The following is a 23,936-nucleotide window of genomic DNA, read 5'->3' as shown; positions in this document are numbered from 1 at the left end:
GAAAGTTTAAACAAAGGAATAATAAGTATTCAACCAAGTCACGAAGGGAGAACTCAGCTGTATACATATGAGTATATGGGGCAATAACTATATTTATTCATCTTTGTAATCCTTTTCCTAGTACAGTTACTGGTACAAAGTATGTGCTTGATGAATGCTTATTGGAATTTAATTCATTCATATACGTTAATGGCTTGGCACCCACAGAATAATAAAATATTAAAACTGGAAGAGGCCCTATGTACCATCTAATAAAACTCTGTTTCGTTAGAATTCTTTTAATTACAAGTGGCATAAACCCAACTCGTACTGGCTTAAGGGGAGGGAATAAAAGAAAATTCATTCACTCACAGAACTAAAAATCCATCACCTGGTCAGGTATGTAACTTGAATGAGTTATGGACCCTAAATGTGTTAGAATACTCCGTTTGCTCAGAGAGGAGTTTCATGTTTGGAGAAAATCTTCCATTGACCACACCAAGGACATGTTTCAAATAAGATTCAGTAAAAAGAATTAAAATGAATGTCATCAGGTTTTAATTTCTTTTGTCAACTGAATATTTAGTACCACGTGTACTGATGATATAGAAGAAAAGATGCTAATATTAAGTGTGTATTCCGAGCAAGGTCATTTATTTACACTACCGTATTTAATTTTTAATCTTCCCATCATCCCTGGGTGTTTGGGTTATCTTTTTGCCTTACAGATGAAGGAACTAGTTGTCTGAGTAGTATAATGCCTAAGATTACAGAATTAGGGAAAAAAATCAAATGATATAATATCAAGTCAACCTTCTGGTCTTCTGGACAAACTCTAGTACAATTGTCCGCTAAACAGTCTGCTACAAATAAGACAACATAATTCTTCTAAAACAAACTGGTCTCTTTCAGGAGTTCTGGCCTGTAGATAAAGCTCTTCTGAGAATAACATTCACTCTAATCTTCTTAACCTGAATTTTCTTACTTGTCATATCTCATCACAACCCCACTGTGTTGCCTAAATATTTCAGGAAAGACATCCTATTAACATGAGAACAAATAAGATGGCAAAACCACTGTACTTTGGCAATTTAGCCTGTCTTCTACCCTAATATTTGTGCTTCTATTTGCTCGTAAATCCACCTATTTATTAAATAACCTTATGGTCATGGGCCAGCTCCAAGAGAATTTCTTCCCGCTTAGGTACGTGCTTTTCAGTCTGCTATACACATCACTGTTCTTCATTTGTCCCTTGCCCCACGTTTAAAAGAGTAAGTTTGTGAAATCTCCACCATCATTTCAAATGTACAAAATAGCATATAAATTTCTTTCCAGACTATTCTGTCCTTGTGAAAAGTTGGAAGTCTTCTTAGTAACGAAATAAATCTCTTTGAGATGTGACTATATCACATTTTCCAAATATAACACCTTCTTATTACTTCCTATAGGTAGACAAACATACATTATGTAGAAGGACTGAGAGTGCAGATGAGAGAAGCAATGCTTTTTAACTTACATTCTTGCTCACATTTCTCATTCATCCTGCAAATACTTGCTGGTGGATATGTTAGGACTTCCTTAAAAGATAATTTTATCCTGTGTATTGTTCAAGCATTTGGTCTTCTGGGACTTGTTAGAATAATCCTGAATGTTTCACTGCAGTAACTCTTTCTCTGTTTGGGGCTGGGCCAGTCTAATGTCTCACAGGTCATCTTTGGGCATGTGTAATGCTTCTTTGCTTAGCCCTCTAATCCCAAAGCCAGACTCAACTGGTACAGGATAGAGTCAGTGGGTGGTATGACTAAAGCTCTTGTAAATGAGCTAAGTTGGTGAAAATTAAATTAAAATTAAAAACAAATGACTAAATCCCCGGATAAACATCTTTAATAGTGCTTTTCCCACGAAGTTCACCAAAAGGGGGCAGACAGCAGAAAAGATGACATATGGCCAAGGAGTCTGCTTACACTGCAGTGCGGACTGCTCAGACGGCAGATCTCGAGGACTGAAGTTTGATCAGAGTTGAGGCATCTATTTGCTCACCATTTAAACCCAACATCTTGGGATGCCAAAAGAGAGACAGCTTTGAGTGAAGGGAACAGCAGCCAAGCGTTCAGAAATATGAAACAAATTAGATGCCAGGTTGGGGGAGGGAGAAGTTGAAGTACCATATGATGATAAATTAGAAGACCAACATGTGGTGTTGCTGACAACGCTCTGAGGATGGGGGGACCCCGGAAGACTCCTTTCTGTCGATGAATTGGGATTTAAAGGATTTAGTTTTCATATCATTGAGAAACTTTCTGATTAAAGAAAATTCTGTAAGATGCTAAGCTTTTAGTCCTGTGGTAATTCCACTTATATTTTCTACTGTTAAGATTAAGGTCTTTAAGCACAGAGCATATGGTGACCAATCTGTGTCACCGTATTTTGCTGGCATTCATAAATGGTCCCCAAGTCTGCCTGGTGCTAATGAAGCATATTTATATTCCAGATTATACAGCTTACGTTTTTCTTTGAGGCTATTAACCACCCTCCCATCTTGATAGTACAAAATGTGAGCATCATATGTGAAAAAAAAGGTAGCATTCCGCCCAAAAAAAGAGCAGTGAGTGAAGAGCGAGAAAATCTCAGTTCTAGACTCAATATGTAAACCCTGGTGGTGTAGTGGCTAAGAGCTACAGCTGCTAACTGAGACGTCTGCAGTTCACATCCACCAGGTGCTCCTTGGAAACCATATGGGGCAGTTCTTCTCTGTCCTGTAGGGTTGCTATGAGTCAGAACCAACTCGACAGCAATGGGTTTGGTTCTTTTGGTTTAGACTCAATATACATACTGGTTATATGACGATGAACAAGTTGTCTTCCTTTAGTGAGCTTCTAGTTGCTTATCTGTAGACTAGGTGATCTGTAAGAAACTTTATCATTTGGGTCAGGCTACATGATATAACAAACCACCACCAAATCTCAGTGGCTTAATGCTGTTTTTCAGATGGTAACATTTCACATGGTGATTCAGGGATCTCGGCTTCTTCTCTTTGGTGGTGCATCCCTCTTCTAGACCTCTGAGTCATCTGGATCTCAAAGTCCTCAACTAGATACATTGTGTCCAGCCAATAATAAGCTAAAGGAGAGAATGTGGAGGTGCCCCAGGATCACTCAAGGGCCAGGCCTAGAAACAACATAGATCTTTTCTGCTCACTCACACGATTTGGACAAATTCAAGGAGTCTTGAGAAACTTCATCAAGCTGTGTGTCAGAGAAAGCAAAACTGGCCTGTCTGAGACCCAGTCCCTTCTAGCTTTACCTTTCCATTATTTTATTATTCCAGTTTAAGAAGGTTTTTAAACACTGGAAAGGTGTTCAACCAAATTAAATTTTTTTTTTTTTGCTCTGTATATGTGGGTATGGGCTTATTATAGCATTTTTGCTTTGCCTCTACAAGGGAATATGTTCATCAGGAAACACAGAATTGGCATATGAAATATTATTTAGTATTTTAGGGAAAATGCCAGCAATGGCAAATAAATGCAATTTGCTACATAAACGAATGTGACCTCATTTTAAGAAAGCTTAGCCTGTAAGAATCTGAATCTACCAATTTCATTGATAAACTGGAGGATATGCCTCAAAATAGCTCTTGAATTTCTCAGAACAATTTACCACAGGGTCACTTTAATGTAGCGCGCCAAGTTAAAGTAAATGTTTATATAGAAATTCTGAATAAGTTAACTCTAAAGGACGGTATAAAGGAGGAGGGGAAGCTCAAAGGCAGTGACTTGGAACTAGTGCTAAATGCCACTCTGAAGATTTAATGGAAATTAATGAAGGAAATATGTCTTTCTCTATGGGGCTCCACTAGCAACAACTTGGGAGCATCTTTAATATGTGAAGGACAGTGTGCCTATGTGCCCCTTTCATAGATAGTCCAACTAAGACCAGAACCATTTCTCCAAGGAATCCAACGTTGTTGGTATTAATTCACCACAATCCCCAATGCAACAACTTGATTGTACAGTTTGATCCAGTAGATTGGAGGCTTGAAGGGCAGGAATTGGGTTGCACAAATTCGCATAGTCATGTAAGCATCTTACTATACAGTCACTTGTCCATAATATTTTGCTACCATGGAAATAACCGTAAAATTGGAGAGAATAGCTTGATCTGAAAAGAATTTGTGTGTGTGTGTGTATTTTGTACAAAGAGTGATGGCTTTGATTGTACAAATCTATAAATAACTGAGTTAGGTAGTTCTATAGATTCATAACGACCCCAGTCTAAGAAGTTATGCCTATTCTAAATGGACATACCTTATTCACTGTTCACATCGTTACAAAGAGAAGCTCCTCAATGCATATCACTGTGATTTTCCCCAAGCTTGGAAATGGTGACTTTGTGATACAGGCTGCTATGTGATAACTCTAAAACCTTGTCCACATGGTTTAATTTCAGAGTTTCAGGAAAGAAATTATTGCCTCACCCCTCCTCCCCACCAACCTTTTCCCCTACTTCCATCACTATTTATTTTAAGAGGTTCAGGAAAGTTCTATCCTATGATGAAAGTTCAGGCTTAATATTTTAATTTACATAGGGAAAGAAATAGAAAATACATGTGATTGTATAAATAATTGGAGAATGGTTTCCCACACACAGGAAATGGAAACATTATTGGGAAAGAGACCCAGAGAAGGAAACTGGACATAGGGCAGGCATAGTTTATCTATGACATGGTTTTTGTTCTGAGAACTTGATTTTTGGGACCATAATTAGATGAGTAAAATACAAAATCAGACATGTTCCTTTCTAAATTTCAGTAGTTTGTAATCACATTGAAAATTCTTACAAAGGCTTGTTTTTAGTTGATATGTAGTTGATTTTAGTCAGTTGGTCCCTGGGTGTCACAAAGAATTTGCACGTGGCTGCTTTCCAAAAGGTTGGCAGTTCAGACCCACCTAGAACTATGGAAGGGAGGCCTGGTGATAATACTTCTGGAAGATTTCAGCCATTGAAAACCCTGTGGAGCACAACATTTCAACCTTGTTGTGCATGGGGTCGCTGTGAGTTATGGATCAACTCAACAGCAGCTAACAGCAACAACAATTAGTCAATAAAATCCTCCTTAAAATGTTTCACATATGAACTTTGAGTACAAACTGTGCTATAAGGTTAGCCTCACCTCTTCTCCCTGTGAGACTCTTACCTCACCTGGAAGTTATTGACTATTTGGTAAAAGCCCTACTGCTATCATGAATAATATTCTTTATGCTTCAATTTCAAAGACTTCCGTAATTTTAAAATGTATGCATTTGATCATATACAGGCAGTCTCCAGATTATGAACGAGTTCTGTTCCTAAATCTGTCTTTAAGTCAAATTTGTATATAAGTCAGAACAGGTAGGTCCAATTCATATCTAACTTCCATGAGTATGTAGTAGGTAGTATACCTTTCTGTGCATTAAAGGAACACTTCCAGATACACTAAAACATCTATAACATAATAATATAGTAATAATAATAATACTTTGATGCATGCCACAAACTAGTGCCTGTTTGTTATTACGAACCATTATATTTACCTCGAGTAAGCTTTAGGGGGGGGTTAGTTCATAACTACGGGTTGCACATGAGTCGATGTTCATAACCCAGGGACTGCCTGTATAGAGGGTGCCTTACCATTCTGCTGTCGTGATCTTTTACCAGATCTCTTCTTGGTTTCTATGGCTAGATGAGCTTAAACCAAGGCACTGTGGTTCAGATAAGCACAAGTAGCTCATTTCAGTTTGCTGGTTCAAACACTTTCTTCAATATACAGTGCTGTTCAACTTTTTTGTTACGGTGTATAACTGACAATGGGCTTCCTAGACAGCAAATTAGGCATTTCACGTTAACATTGGAAGTTGTAATGCACAAACTTCTCACACCAAATTGACTGTCTTTCTTAACTGATCTGGTTTGGAGCCAAAGTACCAGCGTGTATTCTGAAAATCTTATAAAACCAGCTATTGTGTTTCCTTACAATTACGCAGTAGCCAATTTTACAAGCTAACCATTGTACCCTAATCAAAAGCGGGTCATTGCAGGGCATGGGATCTCAGCTTAGTATAATGAGTTTAAACTGTGTAAATTCTTTGAGCATAAATTACTTCACTGAACTCCCAAATCCTAGTTTTGGTACATAGCTCCTTAAGCCTAAAATCTTAAAACTATAGGTCATTGTTCAGAGATTTCTAGTTAGTTCTCTTTATGTAATAGTGTGTATTTTCCTCTTTTTTTTTTTTTTCTTTCTAGAATGATGTGAACCACTTGTTATTAAATAACTCTCCCTCTCTCACAATCATCCCACATTTTCCAAATTTTTCAGTTAGTAACAAGCACAAGCAACCCCTTTGGGTTTTCTTTCCATTTCAGAGCCTTGTGATTTGCATGTTTGGATTCAGAGTTAGGAAGTTAAAATCATGCTTGAGTTAATTTCTCTATATTTCTGGTGTCTTATTGACTACTATTAATACACACTGACATTGGAAAATGTCTTTGTTTAAATGAGCAGATAAAGGGGTTGAGAAGGAAGAAAACAGAATGTCAAGCCATTTCTTTATATAAAGTATTCCACCTAGTGCTGTGCAAACAAAAATGTGTTTTAATGGCGTAGAGTGACAGTCCTTCTGTCAGAAGAGCAATTTGGGGAAAACTGATGTTTAGTAATTTCATGGCCCATTTGTCAAGGAACCCTACTTATATATTAATTTCAAGATGAACAAACTCATCTGTGTGAATGTTTAGATAACCATGACCTAGCTAGACAATTGATGTAAAATGTCATAATACCCTACTTCCCACCAGCCTGATTGAGAAAAAACTCTTCTACATTATCAGTGTATCAGTAAAAATATAATTAACATTTATTTATATGTATGATTCTTTATGCCAGACATTGGACTAAGTACTTTGCAAATGGAACACCTTGAGGACTTTTTCACTAGAAGTTCTATGGGAGAAGTCCCCATGGCTCATGAAGTTGAAGTAGAAAGAGGCTTGCAATGCCCAGCAGGGTCCAAATGCTTTCACTCCCCTGAGAAACCAGAGAGGGTTTCCACCTATCAGTCCCCTCAGACAGGAATATTGGACATGATGACCAGAGAGAAACAGGAGGATGAGGAGCCTGAATAGAAGGGTCCAGGGCAGCTTCAATGAGAGAACTGTGTGTGTGTGTGAGAGAGACAGACAGATCTTGGTATTGCTAAGAGAACAGAAACCAAACCAAACCAAAGCCATTGCCATCAAGTGGATTCTAACTCATAGCAACCCTACAGAACAGTGTAGAGCTGCCCCATAGGCTTTCCAAGGAGTGGCTGGTAGATTTGAACTGCCAGCCTTTTGTTTAGCAGCCATAGCTCTTAACTACTGCCCCATCAGGGCTCCAGGGAATAGAAAAGAAGGGGTAATTTTAAGAGTCTTACTGTAGTTTTTCAAATGCATCTCCTTTAACATTCTTGAGAGACACACCCAAAAATATTAGAATTCTTTTATTTATTTTTTTGATTGGTGTACTGCATTTCTCCTAATGTGACCCAGTATCAGTTATGGTCAGCTGAGTCTCCAGGATTTGTTCAGCTTGCACATAATATCTCATTTAATCCTCGAAGCAACTCTATAGAGTTGTTATCGTTTCTGAAAGGAGGAAATGAAGCCTCAGAGAAGCTCAAATGATGGTGACCATGAAACTAGTTCTGGTCCATGGAATGTAAATAGAAGTGACATGTCACTTCTAGACTGGGGTGGTCACATGCTCAGTATGCCTTCCCTATGCTCTTTTCCCTGGGTTGCCAGTTGGATGGTGCTAGTAAAATCCTGAGGCCAGCAATGGCAGAACCACAAAATGGAAGACACTTGGGTCCCTGAATAACCATTTAGAGGAAAATGACTTGGCCCATATCAGACTGTGGTACAAATGAGAACTAAATTCTTTTGTATGAAGCTGCTGAAACTTAGAACGTTATTTAATATTTCACTATTACTACCATCCTAATTGGAAACCTTGGTGGTATAGTGGTTAAGTGCTACGGCTGCTAACCAAGAGTGCTGCACTTCAAATCCGCCAGGCACTCCTTGGAAACTCTACGGGGCAGTTCTACTCTGTCCTATAGGGTTGCTTATGAGTCAAAATCGACTCGATGGCAGTGAGTGAGTGAGACCGTCCTAATTAATATACTGTCCAAGGTCACATAGCTAATTAGTGGCAGGACCAGGGAAAATTCTAAGTCTTAACCACTAGGCTATACTACCTCTTAAGTGGGCTGCAACACCTTGGCACATAAACCTTTTACATAACATATAGAGATGAAGAGTTTGTGTGGTGTCTTCCTACGTTAGGGGCTCGGTATCTGATTCTCCAGCTTTGACTGTCAGTAAATTCAGAGCTGGGCTCTATTCCTTGACCTGTGGTTTCTGCATTAGAATTAGTAGTATTTACCTAGGGGAGGAGAAGTTTCCTGTAGCTCTTACTAGCCTGCCATGACTTCAGAGCTCAGGGTGAAATTGGGAAATGTCAAAATCATTCATTTTTTTCATTAAAACTTCATTCCTGTGTCTATGTTATACAACAAACAAAGGAAATAGAAACCATTACTTGCGTAGAGTTCAAAACAGCCTCAAAAACCTCTTCTTTAGGTTGGATAGTAGTAAAATCTCTGACTTGTTTCATTGAAAATTGTTGTTAGTTGCCGTCAAATCAATTCCAACTCATGGCAATCCCATGTGTGCAGAGTAGAACTGCTCCATGGGGTTTTCAAGGCTGTGACCTTTTGGAAGCAGATTATCAGGCCTGTCTTCCAAGGCACCTCTGGGTAAATTTGAACCACCAACCTTTCAGCTAATAGTCAAGCACCTAACTACAAGCACCACCCAGCGACTCCTGTTAAAAATTGTTGCTGTGTGCCATGAAGTTGATTCCAATTTATAGCAACCCTGTAGGACAGAGTATAACTGTCATAGGGCTTCCAAGGCTATAATCTTTACAGAAGCAGACCCACATCTTCCTCCTTTTGAGTGGCTGGTAGGTTCAAACCACTGACCTTTCAGTTAGTTAGTGCTCAACCACTGGGTCATAAGGGCCCCTTCATTAAAAATTAATGCTCCTTTATTCAAAAGCCTGTCCTTTCTCCAGAAGTTTCCATTTCCTCTTCTCACCTATCATCTGCCTTTAGTGTCATTTACTGCTTTTTGGCACCTCCGCTTGAGTCTACAAGAGGGAGAAGCAGATCAAAGAAGAAAATGAGACCCATCAAGTTGCTACTTGCTTGTATTATGTGAGAATTATTTATGTTTTGGCAGAAGGGGATGTTTTAACTGTGTGAATTATAGGGATATCAGTGAGTATCCTTCATTCATATTCTCTTTATTGCAAATGACCACCAATACTGGTTATGTTGCTGTCCAGTGAACAAGATAAAACATAGGATAATCCCTCTTCCTGAATGAGGAAACATGTTCCTTTAATCTGCTTTGTGACTTAATCCGTGTGTCATTATTAATGAAACAGAAGATATCATGAATCAATCAAAAAAAAGGGTTTTGTAATTTGCATCGTATTTGCCAGTTGACCAATCGGCTGCAGATAACATTCCTGCCAGGGCGCTTCAGTGTCTTATGAGATACCATAGTTGAGAGTTCATTTCTAGACCCAGAGGCTTGTTATTCTGACCTGTGGGCCAAGTAAATAATGGAAATAGATTTTCTACCATATTTGGTCCACTGGCTCAGTAGGTTACAATGTGGAATTCATAGATTCATCATTTTTGGCTCCATCCATACTTTCTTCCTTCCTGCTTCATAATAGTCCATTTTCTGGTGGTTGGCCTTTTGAAAATGCGCGCGAGAGTAAGGAAAGTTTACTGATAATGCCACGTCACTACTGAAAAGCCACTCAAGTTTCTCCTAAAGATGTGGCACTAGCATCCCACAAAAGGCTCGACCCTATACCTTGCTGTCATAGTGTGGTCTGTCGATGTCTAACAGGTGGGAGAAAATAGGTGAAAGAAATTAAAGAGCTCCCTTCCAAATTCATAGCATTTGTAGACATTCTAATAGCAGGAGAATTTACAATTGGGAAATTTAAGAGCTTAAGGAAAAATATGAGTTGGATGGCCAAGCTCAGTTATAATCCTATGCACACTCTTATAGAAGTGTCTTCATTAAGTTAAGACAAAATTAGAAAATTCAGTGGCATTTTTCACATCTAAAATGATTATTAATATGCCTAGTGCATTTGATTACCAAGTGTAATTCAAACTCTGTAGTAGGATTTTGAGGTCCTCTCTCTACATGGGTTGAACAAAAGGTGGTGAATGAGTTTTGCTTTTTTGTTGCAAGATAGAATGAGTACTAAGAGATCATTTTTCCTCTGTCTGGTTCTCCGTGCCAATGATCAGTGTGTTTTCAATTTAAGAGCCCTCTCTCTCAGTTCTCACTGGACTCAGAGTAATTTGGGTGGTTCAAATAGGAAAAATTGAAAGAAAAAAATAGCTGTGTGAACACTTTTTAAACCAACTCATCATCACTGAGAATGGGACTACAAGACTATAGACTACAAATTTATAAAACCTTACCTCTAACCACGGTAACCTTCTGACAAGACAGATCTCAGTCCTTCTTGCCCACACTCCCATTCCAACAGATTGAAGAATACAATTCTAAGAACTGAGTATGCTGACCCTCAACTATCTTTCTCTCTTTCAAAACTTTATGGCAACAAGCTTCATTCCTTCTCTTGTGTCTGATGTACTTCTCTTTTATCTTCCCAACGGCCATTTATTTCACCTGTTCTTTTTAAAATTTATCACCATTAGGGGTGACCAATAGTATTATCTCTACTCTCTAAGTGATGTACAAAATTTCACATACAGAGGACTCAAAATCGTCAAAGTCTTTGAGTCTTCTTCAAGCTGGTGGAACAAAAAAGTGGGATCAATAAACATTTTCCATCCAAAGATTGTATCCATGCTTCCCTGCCCCCCACCCTCAGGGAGAGAATGCCTAGTTTTCCTCAAATTTCCAGAAAAGTCTGTGATCCAAAAAAGGTAAAGCACTGCTTGGGTGACCTGGTTATCAGAAAAGTTTTCATGGGCTGCTTTCTGGCAGCAATCATCAAACCTTGGGCTGGATTAAACTTCACAACACATCAGGAATTCAGCCTTTTAGTCCAAATAAGCATTAGCTTCTAGTAGAAGTACCTTAGAAGGCTTATGACTTTGTGTGGGGAACACTGAGAGTAAAGATGCCCTGGCTTGTGGTGGAGGTTCTGCTCCTAGCTAGATGCATGAATTGGGGCAGTTTCTACATCTGTAAAGTTAGGGAGTTCAACTAATTCAGTTGTTTGAAACCTGACCTGGAGACTTTAGTAAAGTTTTGGATTTCTGGACCCCACCACCACCAACTAAAAATGACTCTCTGTAATTGGAGCTGGAATTGGATTCTTTTAAAGGACACTTGTCAAGATATTCCATGATGTGGCTGGTGTGGAAACCATTGGACAGATACTCTGTAGGGCCACTTCTAGCTCTAAGGTGCTATATTCCCATTAAACCAATATCCCTTGTACATAGCAGAATTGACTGGATGTTGTGCTAGTGAATAGACTATATCAGTAATTTTTTTAAAAAGCGTGTGATAATACTATATATAAATGAAATTATTCAGGATGTTTAGCACAGTGCTGGGAAATTACAAACCTCTCATTCATATAGCTATATGACCCTTGATCATCTGTATCAGTGAATTTGGTAAACGAGGTACATTGGAGAATCAAAGCCATCGAAATAAGAGGAACAAAATTACACTACATGCCAGTGACTTTTACATATATCATTGTGTTTAATCACCATAACAGCCCACTCTAGCATCAAATGCTCCCGTGTTCATTTTCCTACTCTGTCTGTTACTACCTTGCAACTCTGAAAAAGTCACTTAACACTGCCTATGCCCTTAGTTTCCTCTTCTGCAAAATGGAGATTTAAAATACCTGCCTGATAAGGTTGCAGTGAGAATTAATAGGCATAATACCTGGGAAACTCTTATCAGGAATACTTATCACATACATGTTGTATGCTATGGAGTTGATTTTCTACTCATAGTAGACTCTATAAGACAGAGTAGAATTGCCCCATAGGGTTTCCTAGGCTGTAATCTTTACGGAAGCAGATCGTCAGGTCTTTTCTTGCGTGGAGTGGTTGGTGGGTTCGAACCATTGACCTTTTGGTTAGCAGCCAAGCACTTAACCATTGCCCCACCAGAGCTCCTTATCACATGTATTGTTGCTCGGTGCTGTTGAATCAGTTCCGGCTCATAGTGAACCTGTGTATGACAGAACGAAATACTGCCCAGTCCTGTGCCATCCCCATGATTCTTGCTATGTTTGAGCCCATTGTTACAACCATTGTGTCAGTCTATCTTGTTGAGGATCTTCCTTTTTTTTGCTGACCCTCCACTTTAGCAAGCATAATGTCCTTCTCCAGGGACTGGTCCCTCCTGATATCATGTCCAAAGTATGTGAGACGAAGTCTCATCATCCTCTCTTCTAAGAAGTATTCTGGCTGTACTTCTTCCAAGACAGATTTATTCATCCTTTTGACAGTCCATGGTATCACATACGTAGCAAATACTTAATGAATTGATAGGGGATAAGATGACAATAGCAGTGATGTTGGTTATGAGATCTTGCTACTCAAAATGTGCCTAATGGACCAGCAGCGTCAGTAATGCCTGAGAACTCATTGAGAATACAGAATCTTGGCCCCCACCCCAGACCTCCTGAATTAAACTCTGCAACTTAATAGATCCCCAAGTGATTCGTATGCACATTACAGTTTGAGAAGCTCTGATATAGAGAAACAAGGCAGGGATTTAACAACTTGACAGAACTCCTGCTAGAAGGAAGCCTGGGAGCTGAGAGTCACACTCAAATCAAATGACACCAAAGCCAGTGTCTTTCTCTCATACCTCATAGGGTATCTCTGATCCAGAGGTATCCAGGTTTCCTGAGTCTCATTATGATAAGCCACAAAAACCAAACCCATTGACTTCTAGTCGGTTCTGATTCGTGGCACCCTCATGTGTCATAGAGTAGAACTTCTCCATAGGGTTCTCGTGCTATAATCATTACAGAAGTAGGTCACCAGGCTTTTCTTCTGTGGTGCTGCTGGGTGGGCTTCAAAGTGCCTGCCTTTTAGGTTAGCAGCGTATGGCAAACATGGATACCTTTCCTCTAATCTGAGCTGCCCCGAAAGACTTTTTAAAACACATCTTTGTGTCTACCACAGTAGCAACAGCACCGTAATTTTGTTCTATTTTTTCACGTTTTTAATTATTCAGCTGTTTTATTTGTCATCGTTTAGAGAATTATCACAAAACTTATGTCTATGATGCTTCTGATTAATGCATATTTAGGCAACTAGGCAGATGTAGAGTGGATTGACTGATAAAATTAAACATTGATGAAACATATATTTGCACAGCAATAAGGATGTCGGCATTTGTGTAAATAATAACATATCTATTTCCCTAATCATCTGGGTGGGGGGAAGCAGAGGGTGACAACATTACCAAATATGTCTGGCTTACTAGGTAGATCATTTTCAAGTCAAGTTTTTGTTTTTTCAATATGAATAAAATTATGTTAATTTATAGCATTTATTACCACTTGAAAACAAAAAAAGTGTATTTGAACCAAAAAAACCAATGTGATGAGACCTGACACATGTTCCCGGGGTGTTATATACATCGTAGAAAATGCATGTTTTTTCATGTACTCGTCCCCATTTCCACAGCTTGATTTTATACAAGAGGTACCCTGAGGTTTGCATTTAAGTAATTCTAACACAGAATTCATTTTTCACATTTTAGCGATTCTGAATTTGGGATCTATCTTATCATCAGTGGCACATCACAGTTGGATTGGCAGCATTTTTTGTTTTTCTTTTTTACCATCAGTGGGATCATGGATTCAATTAAGTAGGGGATTAGGACGCCCCACTAAATCTAATCCTAGCCCGCGATGAACATAAACAAAAGAGCCAGAAAGTAAAACAAAAGGGTAAGAAAAGAGACATAATCCCCACCCATGTTAAACTAAGAAAGGGAGATGAGTAATTGAAATGAGTTGTCTATAGATTTCTGCTTTCATGGAGCCAAACCGAGAAAGCATGGATGATGAATTAGGAAAAGAACAGGAAAGAGGAATGAGGAAGTAGGAAAAGTAGAGATAATGAAGCATCAAGATGGGAAATATATAGGCAAAAAGCCCACGGTTTTCATCATTATTTCCTAGGTGTGATGCCTTGTGCTAGATACTCAGTTTGCTGTGGCTTTTTTCACTATAGACAGTGGTCAGTAGAGACCCTAGAGGCTGGGATGTGAGAAGAGCTTTCAGCGCCTTCGAAGGGGTATTTTCTCTTCTCTGGCCTACCCACGTGGAAGATGGCACCATTACCCACACTATATCTGAGCATCTATCTCCTTTCATCTCTGTCCCAAACCACCAGGGAAGGTTTGAATAATTGTTAAACAACTTCTACTCATTTTTTGCTCTTTCAGGTGATATCAAGATTATCGAACAAATCTACGGTCTCACAGGTACGGCTTTTATTAAAGAGCAAAATAATTATCTAACACTTGAAGGTACCAATAATTCTGGCTCCCCCTTTAGGATTTAATGTACTTATTTTCGACTTTCACTAATATACTCCCCAATGAGAGATGTGGTGACTGACTTTCTTGGGCTTGGGAATGGAGAAGTATTGAAAGTTACAGCCTTAGATAAAGATTTTATTGTTATTACAGTTTATTACCAGAAACTTCCAAAAGTACAAAGTCCTGAGGTACTGATCTTAAAAGTATTTTCATTGTATTTAAAATTGATAGTCAAGTGTTTTCTTATAAGCAACCAGTTGGTACTACAACAGGTGTCCGTAATGTAGACAAGTGTGATTCAGAGATAATCTGGAAGTAATTTCACTTGAGCTCTTAAGATAGTCCCAACTTTTAAGTACCCCCCAATTTCACTGGATGCTTTCCCGAAGGAATGGTGATGTCAGATTTCTTAGCTGGGACTTTCATTATCAATAATCCTGTGACAGGAATCGTGTGAACAGCTCCTTTTCTTGTTCGGTATCTTTCTTGAAACAGAACTCAACACTGTGACACACACATATAAAACACAAATATATCCAATTATATAACAAATTACAAAGACATTGGATATTTACTGAAGATGGTTGGGGGCATCAAGTGGAGTTTACTTTTAATACTATGTTCAGCAACTTTGTAGAAGCTCTTAAAGTATCTCTGTTCTTTCAGCCAGTTTCCTCTCTGACACTCTTTGTTTCTTTACAAAATTCCTCCTCAGCAACCAGCAAAATGTCCTTTATGCTTCTGCTCTTCTCCCTAAGCAGCCTCTCCTCTCTCCTTCATCTCCCACCCTTCCCACAGATCTTCCTGTGTTCCCTTTCCCATGAAGAGCAATTTAGCCACCTTTTGGATTTTCCAATTTGACTTCCTCACCCCTTCATAAAAATAAAAAAACACCATTGCTGTCGAGTTGATTCTGAATCATAGCAACCCCATAGGACAGAATAGAACTGCCCCATAGGGTTTCCAAGGCTGTAAAATCTTTACAGAAACAGACTGCCCCCATCTTTCTACCGCAGAGTGGCTGGTGGGTTCCAACCACCAACCTTTTGGTTAGCAACCAAACACTAAACCACTGTGTCACCAGGGCTCTTTCACACCTTCATAACACTCTGAAAATAAAGATCCCTCTCAAGAATACAACACCCGTAAAAGGTGAAAAGGGGGCTGTTAACTGAAAACAAAAAAATCTTCTGTATAATTTAGGCTGAAGTTCATCTGTGATATGAAAACCATCAGAATACTTATATACAACCAAAAAACCTCATGGGATTTGTCTTCTTGGTTTGGAGGTTTAGGGTCATGATTTCATGGGACACACTAGTTAATAGGCCTAATAACATGTTTAGTGCTTCTATTCTACCTCCTAGTTCAATGCACAGTGCCTGGGGTCTTAAATGCTTTCAATTGGTGATCCGAGGCACAACAATTTGGTCTCTATTTGCCTGAAAAGACAGAGGAAGAAAGAGAATCAGAAACAGAAGGAGGATATGGAATGTGTGGCTAATTGCCTCTATAAACAACTGTTTTACCATGAGCCCAGAAGAGATGGATGGTGCCCACGTACTGTTACTGACCATTTTGATCAAAGATTCTATAGAAGAATCCTGATCAAAAGGGGGAAAATGCACAACAGAATTTCAAATTCTTATGGACTCCAGACTTCGTGGAGTCATGAAGGTTGGATGAACCCCTGGTAACTATTGCCCTGAGATACTCTTTAAACCTCAAACCAAAAATATCCCTTGAAGTCTTCTTAAAACCAGACAATAGCTTAACTAGTAAAAAATGTCTGCCTTCAGCATTATGCACTTTTAAGAACTATCTATACAGGGTCAAAGTTACAACAGCAACTTGGAAGATTAGATAAGAACCCTAGGGGACAGTGGATTTACATTAATGAAGGAAGAACAACTCAGAAAAGAAGTGTGAGAATGGTTACACAACTCAAAGAAAGTAATCAATGTCACTAAATGGTACATATAGGAACTGTTGAATTGGTGTGTGTTTTGCCATGTATATTCTCAACAACAACAAAGTAAAATTTAAAAAAGAAAAGATCACCAGAATAATACTGGTTTCAAGACAATGGAAGTTTATTTGTCTTTCATGAACAAGTCCAGATGTGGGTAGTATAACAGCTCCAGAGTGTAAATTTGGTCCCAGGCTTTCTTCTTTCTGCTTCAACATCCTCAACCTGTGTCTTCCTTCCTCGAGTTCTCCTCATTCTCCAAGATGGTTGCTGGAGAAAGATCAATTTCATACATGTTTCAGCCTATAAACCACAGATACATGAAAGAGAGGGAGAGAGGCCTCCCTCTTCCTAGGAGCCTTCCTAACCTAGACTCCTCTGTAGGACCACCTCATAAACCTGTCAACTTATATGTCATCATCGCAGAGCATGGCCACATAGCCAAACCAAGTGGCAAAGGAAGCCAAGAAAGATGGTCATTGGTCAGGATGCAATGCTAGGAGTTCTTTGAACTAAGAAAGAAGTAGAGATTGCATAAAAGGAGGTAACCAGCACTCTATGTGGTACATACCCTGATAACTCTTCTTTTTCATGATCATAATCATGATGATCATCCCAAGGGAAAGCATTTTTTAAGAACTTTCTAAGCATATTGTTAAGTGCTTAACTTGTATTATCTAATGTCTAGCTGCTGGTTTTTTTTTTTCACCCCAACACCATTCCCGATTGTCCTAGTTATCTAGTGCTCCAATAGCAGAAATACCACAAGTGGAAGGCTTTGACAAACAAATTTATTTTCTCACAGTTTACCCTTTGCCGTCAAGTCGATTCAGGGTGCCGGCTCTAGGGAAAGGTTTTCTACCTCTGTTGGCTCTGTAGGAAGGTCCTTGTCTCTTCTGAGCTTCTACTCCTGGGCAGTCTTCATGTGGCTTGGCATCTCTCTTTCCCTATCTCTATTTGCTGGCTTCCTTGTTTAATCTCTTTTATATCTTAAGAGACTAACTCAAGACACACCCTGCACTAATCCTGCCTTATTAACATAACAAAGAAAACCCATTCCCAAATGGGATTGTAACCACAGATATAGGGGTTAGGATTTACAACACATTTTTGAGAGACATAATTCAATCCATAACACCAGTTTACAGGAGACAAAGCCAAGGCCTTTACTACTTGACTAAGGTACTAGGACTGTGTACCCAAAAGTCCATGGATTCAGCCATTAGACTTTATCCTGCTTCTCCTTCAGTGAAGACAGGTTTGACTCAATCTAGTCATTTGTGAGCTTTATATGGTTGTCTCAAGAAAAGGTCATGGGCCAAATTTGAGATCTCTTTGACTATGGGGATGAAAACCTCCTTGTCATCATGGATGCAAAAAGGGAATTAAGGGGTGGGTCAAAAGAGAAGGAAAAGATCTGCTGTCTGAACTTTGTGACATGGCGTACACAGTTCAATATGGCTACACAAGAGAAACTATATCCTATGTATATGGATGCCCTGAAGAAGGTAACTAGTACCACTGCCTAGACGCTAATGTGGGCCAGAGGGTTAGGGATCTAATCAATTAGGGTCCTGGCTGTAGCAATGTAAGTGGAATAATTAATTCTGGAATAAGTAATCTCTGCTGCCTTTGTCTCCAGAATCAGTGTCAAAGCAATGTGTCTGGGATTCCAAGTCTCCACTACAAAATGGATGTATGACAATTAAACAAACATGTAGAAATACAGTTAATAGGTTATTAGGGGATTCTAGTCAAACCAGCAGAGTCTTGTCGAAAGAAGGCAATGATTAAATTGACAAAGCAGATGTGAACAGAAGTCCAGTTAGAGAATGTACTCATTGTTTTTCATTTATTGGATAAGTTTGCCCTGTGTGTCTTTCACTGGGTAAGCTAATTTTTCTGTTCCACAATACTAGTGTATGTTTCCCTGTAATTCCACGTGGGTCAAAGTTTTGTTAAAAGCACAGTTTTAAAATGTTCTGAAAAGCAAAAGGCAATCAAATAAATCTTTTTAAAAAAGGGCTGTCCCAGCACAGAATTTATGGGTTTACCATGAATTAAATCTATCGTATCTAGTTGGAAACATGAGTCTAATGATGCCATTTCCTCAAGAAATTTTGAGCCATTAAGATTAACACACACACAAAACATCATGAGTATTTTATGAATTGAATTGTGTCCCCCCCAAAATGTGTATCAGTTTGGCTAAGCCATGGTTCCTATTATTGTGTGATTGTCCACCATTTTGTCATTTGATGTGAATATCCTGTGTGTTATAAATCCTACCTCTATGATGTTAATGAGGCAGGATTAGAGGCAGTTATGTTAATGAGGCAAGACTCAATCTACAAGATTAGGTTGTGTATTAAGTCAATCTCTTTTGAGATGTAAAAGAGAGAAGTGAGCAGAGAGATGGGGGAACCTCATACCACCAAGAAAGCAGCACTGGGAGCATAGCTCCTCCTTTGGACCGGGGGTGCCTGTGTGGAGAAACTACAAGACCAAGGGAAGATCGATGACAAGGACCTTCTTTCAGAGCCGACAGAGAGGAAAAGCCTTCCCCTAGAGCTGGCACCGTGAATTCGGACTTCTCACCTACTAGACAGTGAGAGAGTAAACTATTTGTTAAAGCCATCCGCTTGTAGTATTTCTGTTATAGCAGCACTAGATAACTAATACAATGGGTAAGCCAAACATTTCACTTAGCAGTTATGGCATTAACTGAATTACCTATAAGTCACCATATGTTTAAATTTATTGTTTTTTCCTTACTGATATAGCTAGTATCATAACTGTTAGAGATGTAGTTAAAGCCATATACACCAATGAACTAACTGGTTATGAATAACCATGACAGCTCATGAGATTTAAATAGTGCTTTCAGGGCATTTGGGTTAATTCCTCATTTTTATTAGAAATTATTGATAAGCCAGATATAGGTGATTCTATCTTCAAAAGAAACTGAGCACAGAAAAATGAAGTGACCTTTTGGAGCAGGGAAGCTATGTCTCGGGCAGAGCAAGAAACATGCATTATTACAGGAATTCTATTGAGGTCCACTACCTTAGCCTTTGCTGCCCTCTGCCCTGCCCCTCCTTCATCACCTTAGTTGTCCTGTCACATCCTCTCTCTTGCTTATTCTTGGCCCACAAAACTGAATGACCCCAGTCAACACTTTGGTGGTCTTAAGATGGTTTTGACAAGACTATTTCTCCTCCCTTTCCAAGGCTCTTCAAGGGGACCAGATCAGGTGATTTGCTCCATTTCCTGTGAACCCATTTGTGCAGATGAGGGAAACAGAAAGCAGAGTAGCTGAGGGACACTTCTGATCGCCTTCCATCCAAAATAGAAAAGACTTTTTTTTTTTTTTCCCTTGAGAATCATGGCTGATCTCCCCATAGAGTTCCACTGAAGACCCTGTAACTTTAAAATAACAAGGCCCAAGGCCTTCCATGAAAATTGAAATTTTCTTTATCCCTAAGCGTATGCCATCATATACAACTGCAAGTAAAAGCGTAATTAAAATCAAGGTGCAAACCTGGTAAAAAGTACTTACCCCACCCCGCCCCCAGTAAGGCAGTTAAAAAGACCAAGAGAAAGGGGACAGGAGAATGAATTGAAATGAGGAAGGTAGAGCAGGTAAATGCTGGAAAGAGAAAAAATAGGGAGACTTCTAACACGTGAGTAAATAATAACAAAATCTGCAAAGACTTCAGTTTCAAGGAGAACTAAGTCTCTAGGGGATTTATCTTTGTTCCGATGAGAACTCTAGCATGAGTGATTATCTCTCAAGGTCTTTGCAGTCTGTACTAATCTGTATTATCCTCTGATTTAGTCAGAGTCCAAGGGAAATGGCAGCATCAAGAAGAGACTCCCATCCATTGTGGAAGATGAGGAAGAAGAAGAGGAGAGGGAAGAGGAGGAGACTGCCTCTCTTTCCCCTATCTACACAAGGGGTCCCTCCTTTTCACGTAACAAGAAGGCAGGAAGCAATAAAAGTTACCTGGGTTTAAGCTTGAAGCAGCTAGCTTCTGGAACAGTACCATTTCACTCCCCTATCAGAGTCTCCAGTTCAAATTCCCCAAAAACCAAGCAGGAAGCTGACCCTCCTAACCATGGTAAAAGGAAAGAGAAGAACTTGAAATTGCAGCTTTCAACTTTGAATAGTGCTGGTCCCCCAGACCTCAGTCCCAGGTAAGAGTTCACCTCATGTTGATTGTGGCAGCCTTTTATTCAGCCAAGTAACTTGACTAGTAAATTACTCAGCCTTCTGGGCCTTTCTGCTGTGTGGGTTCCTGACTGACCTGGGTTTTTTTAGTTTCCCTGAATATTGTGTGCAGTTTTTTTTTAGTATATATACTGATGTGTGTTTACAAGTAGTTCGAGCAATACATTTCAAAAGAGTCCATTAAATGCTCAGAATTCATTTTCTACTTCCTTTACCCATTTAGTCTGCCCATTATTTTAAATGTCTATTTCTGCATTGTAATTTTATAACTTATAATGAAAGAGATGAAACAAAGTCCATCAATGTTACCCCTCAGTGTCTGATCTTACCAATAGTTTCATGGAGCAACAAGTTGAAATTATCAAGGAAATGAATTAATGATTTCTATTTTTTTTTTTCCATACTCTTTGCCTCATTGTTGTAGGTGACTGAAGCTTAGTTTTATTTCTGGCCTCTTTAGTAGCTAATGTCTGATAACAAGGCGTTGCTCTATCTTTTAATTTTAAAAATATCCACTTTGGGATCTTCTAAAGGTGATTGAGAGGGTAAAAAGTCCTGACTTAGAAAATGCACACGGGGCAAGCTATGGTTCATAGAAGCAATCCAAACCAAAAAACCAAACCCAGTGCCGTCGAGTCAATTCCAACTCATAGTGACCCTATAGCAACCCTACAGTTAAAATCACGTAACAGCAGAATCATACGTAGAAGCAAGAAGAAAATAATATTTAGTGCTTTCTATATTCTGCGTATTTTACTAGGTAATTTCACTTTCATTATTGCCTTTTGCCTTCTTAGGAATTCTGTGAAGTAGTTCATATTATCCCTACTGTGAAGTTATAAGAAGTGAAACTTGAAGGTTAACTAAAAAAAAAAAAAAAAAATTTTATTTTAGAGCGACTTAATTCTAAAAGCTGAATTCAAATTCCATTTTTCTATTTGGAAGGCAAGTGATATACTATATATTTAATTACTCATTTGAATAATACAACCTATCCATTAGAGAGAACAAGAAAAAATAGGTTTAGTGAAAAGTAGGCATACATTAAACATTTAGGAATTCTGTTAAAGATGGTAATTTGAACACATTGCTTATCTCTTTCCTAAGTTTTTACTAAAAAGGAAAAAAAATACATTTTTGAACAGGAAAATGTGTCAGAGCTGAAAAAAGAAAAATTTATGTATAGTATGATCCCACATTTATAAAAAGAACATATTTTCTATATAGAAAAATATTTTAAGGACATAAACCAAAATGTAACAGTAGTGGTGAATTGCGGGTGATTTTAATTGTCTGACCTTTGTTAACTTTAAATTCTCTACAATGGACTTGTGTTATTTTTTTCAATAAGGAATGGGTTAGACACTATTTACCAGGAAAAGAAGACTAGATAAAGTCCCACCAGTAATTTAACTGTAATTCTTCATTTCTTACATTCAGAGTTTTGTCCAAGTCCAGAATGGAGATGTCATCAGAATTATTTTCTGTGATGGTGTAATCATTCCTTAAACCATTTTCCTCCTGGGTTGTGTAGTGGTATAATGTGAATTTAAGTAAGAAGACTTCTGTAACTTAAGGTTTTGAATCTGAAAATAAATAAGAGTCTAAATTCCACAACAGTGTTGTCCGATAGAAACATAATGACAGCCAAAATTGTGAAGCACATATGTCATTTTAAATTTTCTAGTAGCCATGCTAAAGTATCTAAAAATCAGATGAAATTAATTTTATAATACATCTTACTTGATCCAGTATGCCAAAATATCATCATATCAAGGGTAAATAATATAAAAAAATTATTAATGAAATAATTTATATATATGTATTTTTTTATTAAGTGTTCAAAATCCAGTGTGTATTTTATAATTAACAGTAAAGCTCAATTTGCACTAGCTACATTTCAAGTGCTCAATAGGCATATAAAGCTAATGGTTACCATATTGGATAGCACAGCTCTAAAGTAGCTAAAATTTAGAAACTTAGTGCAATATTTAAAAGGAAAAGTCTTCTCCAAATACTAAGACCCATGAATTTGAATGCACAACCAAACGTTTTCCTTTATTTCAAACAGAATTGTGGATGGAATTGAAGATGGAAACAGCAGTGAAGAAAGCCAGACTTTTGACTTTGGCTCGGAACGAATCAGGCCAGAGGCCAGAATTTCCCCTCCTCTCGGAGGTGAGCTCTATATTAAATCTTCTCTCAAGAGGCAATATTCCTTTTTAACTTGCAATGTTTGGCATTGGCATTGTTTTGCTTTCCCATTCTCAGAATATTCTCTGTAAGACAGAACTTTTACCAATGACATGAAATAATTTGACTCGAGTCTGTGCTGTCTCCAGGTAATTAAGATATCATTTGTTATTGCTCCCCTGCTCAAGCTAGATGCCCTGCTATTTAACAGCCAAGGTCAATGGTGTGTCAGGAGACTCAAATTCCTGCCATTCATCAGAAAGTAACCATGTTTTCCTATTATAAATACAGATCAATCCACAAAAACAACATTACCCAGAGGAAATGCTGTATTGGTTGTGCTCTGTAGGAACATTGGTTATATTTAACCAATTTATTTGGTGAGAAGTTATTTACTTGCAGATTGTCAGAGGATAAAGAACTTCAGAAGGATGTGAGCAGGTTAGCAATGATGGAAAACTATATGAAGCACTAACATCTAGTATAGTCAGTGAATGTAAGGGCACTCTCAAAACCAGCCCCAGGCCCTCTCTCTTTCAGCCTTGAGTTCGGTGCTTATAAAAAGGAACCTGTCAATATGATAAAGGCCAGAAATGACAAAAAAAAAAAAAAAAAAAACTCTAAAGACAGACCTGTATCTGATGGAGACAGTATAATAAACCAGTGTTAAACATCAGTTCAAAACAGTTACCAGCCAGCTACCAGATGCAAAGCCAGCAACCCCCTGCCCACCTTCTCCTCCTCTTCCTACCCAACTCTGAGATCCTTTTGTCAGGATCTCCTGTTAATCAGTGAGTTCCTCTATGGACAAAACCAAGGCTAACAATGACTTTAGAATGTACAGTTCTGTGCGTAGGTCAGTGTTTGGTTAGAATGCCAGTATTCC

General features: G+C 38.5%; 1 protein-coding gene across 1 annotated transcript in view; it reads left to right on the top strand.

Moving 5' to 3' along the window:
- KCNH8 (potassium voltage-gated channel subfamily H member 8) overlaps window positions 1-23,936 on the top strand; it is a 446,972-nt gene that overhangs the window by 393,194 nt on the left and 29,842 nt on the right. The window contains exons 12-14 of the mRNA XM_049870926.1: window positions 14,562-14,600; window positions 20,465-20,823; window positions 22,929-23,035. Coding sequence (XP_049726883.1) covers window positions 14,562-14,600; window positions 20,465-20,823; window positions 22,929-23,035 — 505 coding nt within the window. The remainder of the gene's footprint in view (window positions 1-14,561; window positions 14,601-20,464; window positions 20,824-22,928; window positions 23,036-23,936) is intronic.

The sequence above is a fragment of the Elephas maximus genome, chromosome 27 (assembly GCF_024166365.1).
Source record: "Elephas maximus indicus isolate mEleMax1 chromosome 27, mEleMax1 primary haplotype, whole genome shotgun sequence".
Classification (NCBI taxonomy): domain Eukaryota; kingdom Metazoa; phylum Chordata; class Mammalia; order Proboscidea; family Elephantidae; genus Elephas; species Elephas maximus.
This window is presented reverse-complemented; position numbering and strand designations above follow the sequence as displayed.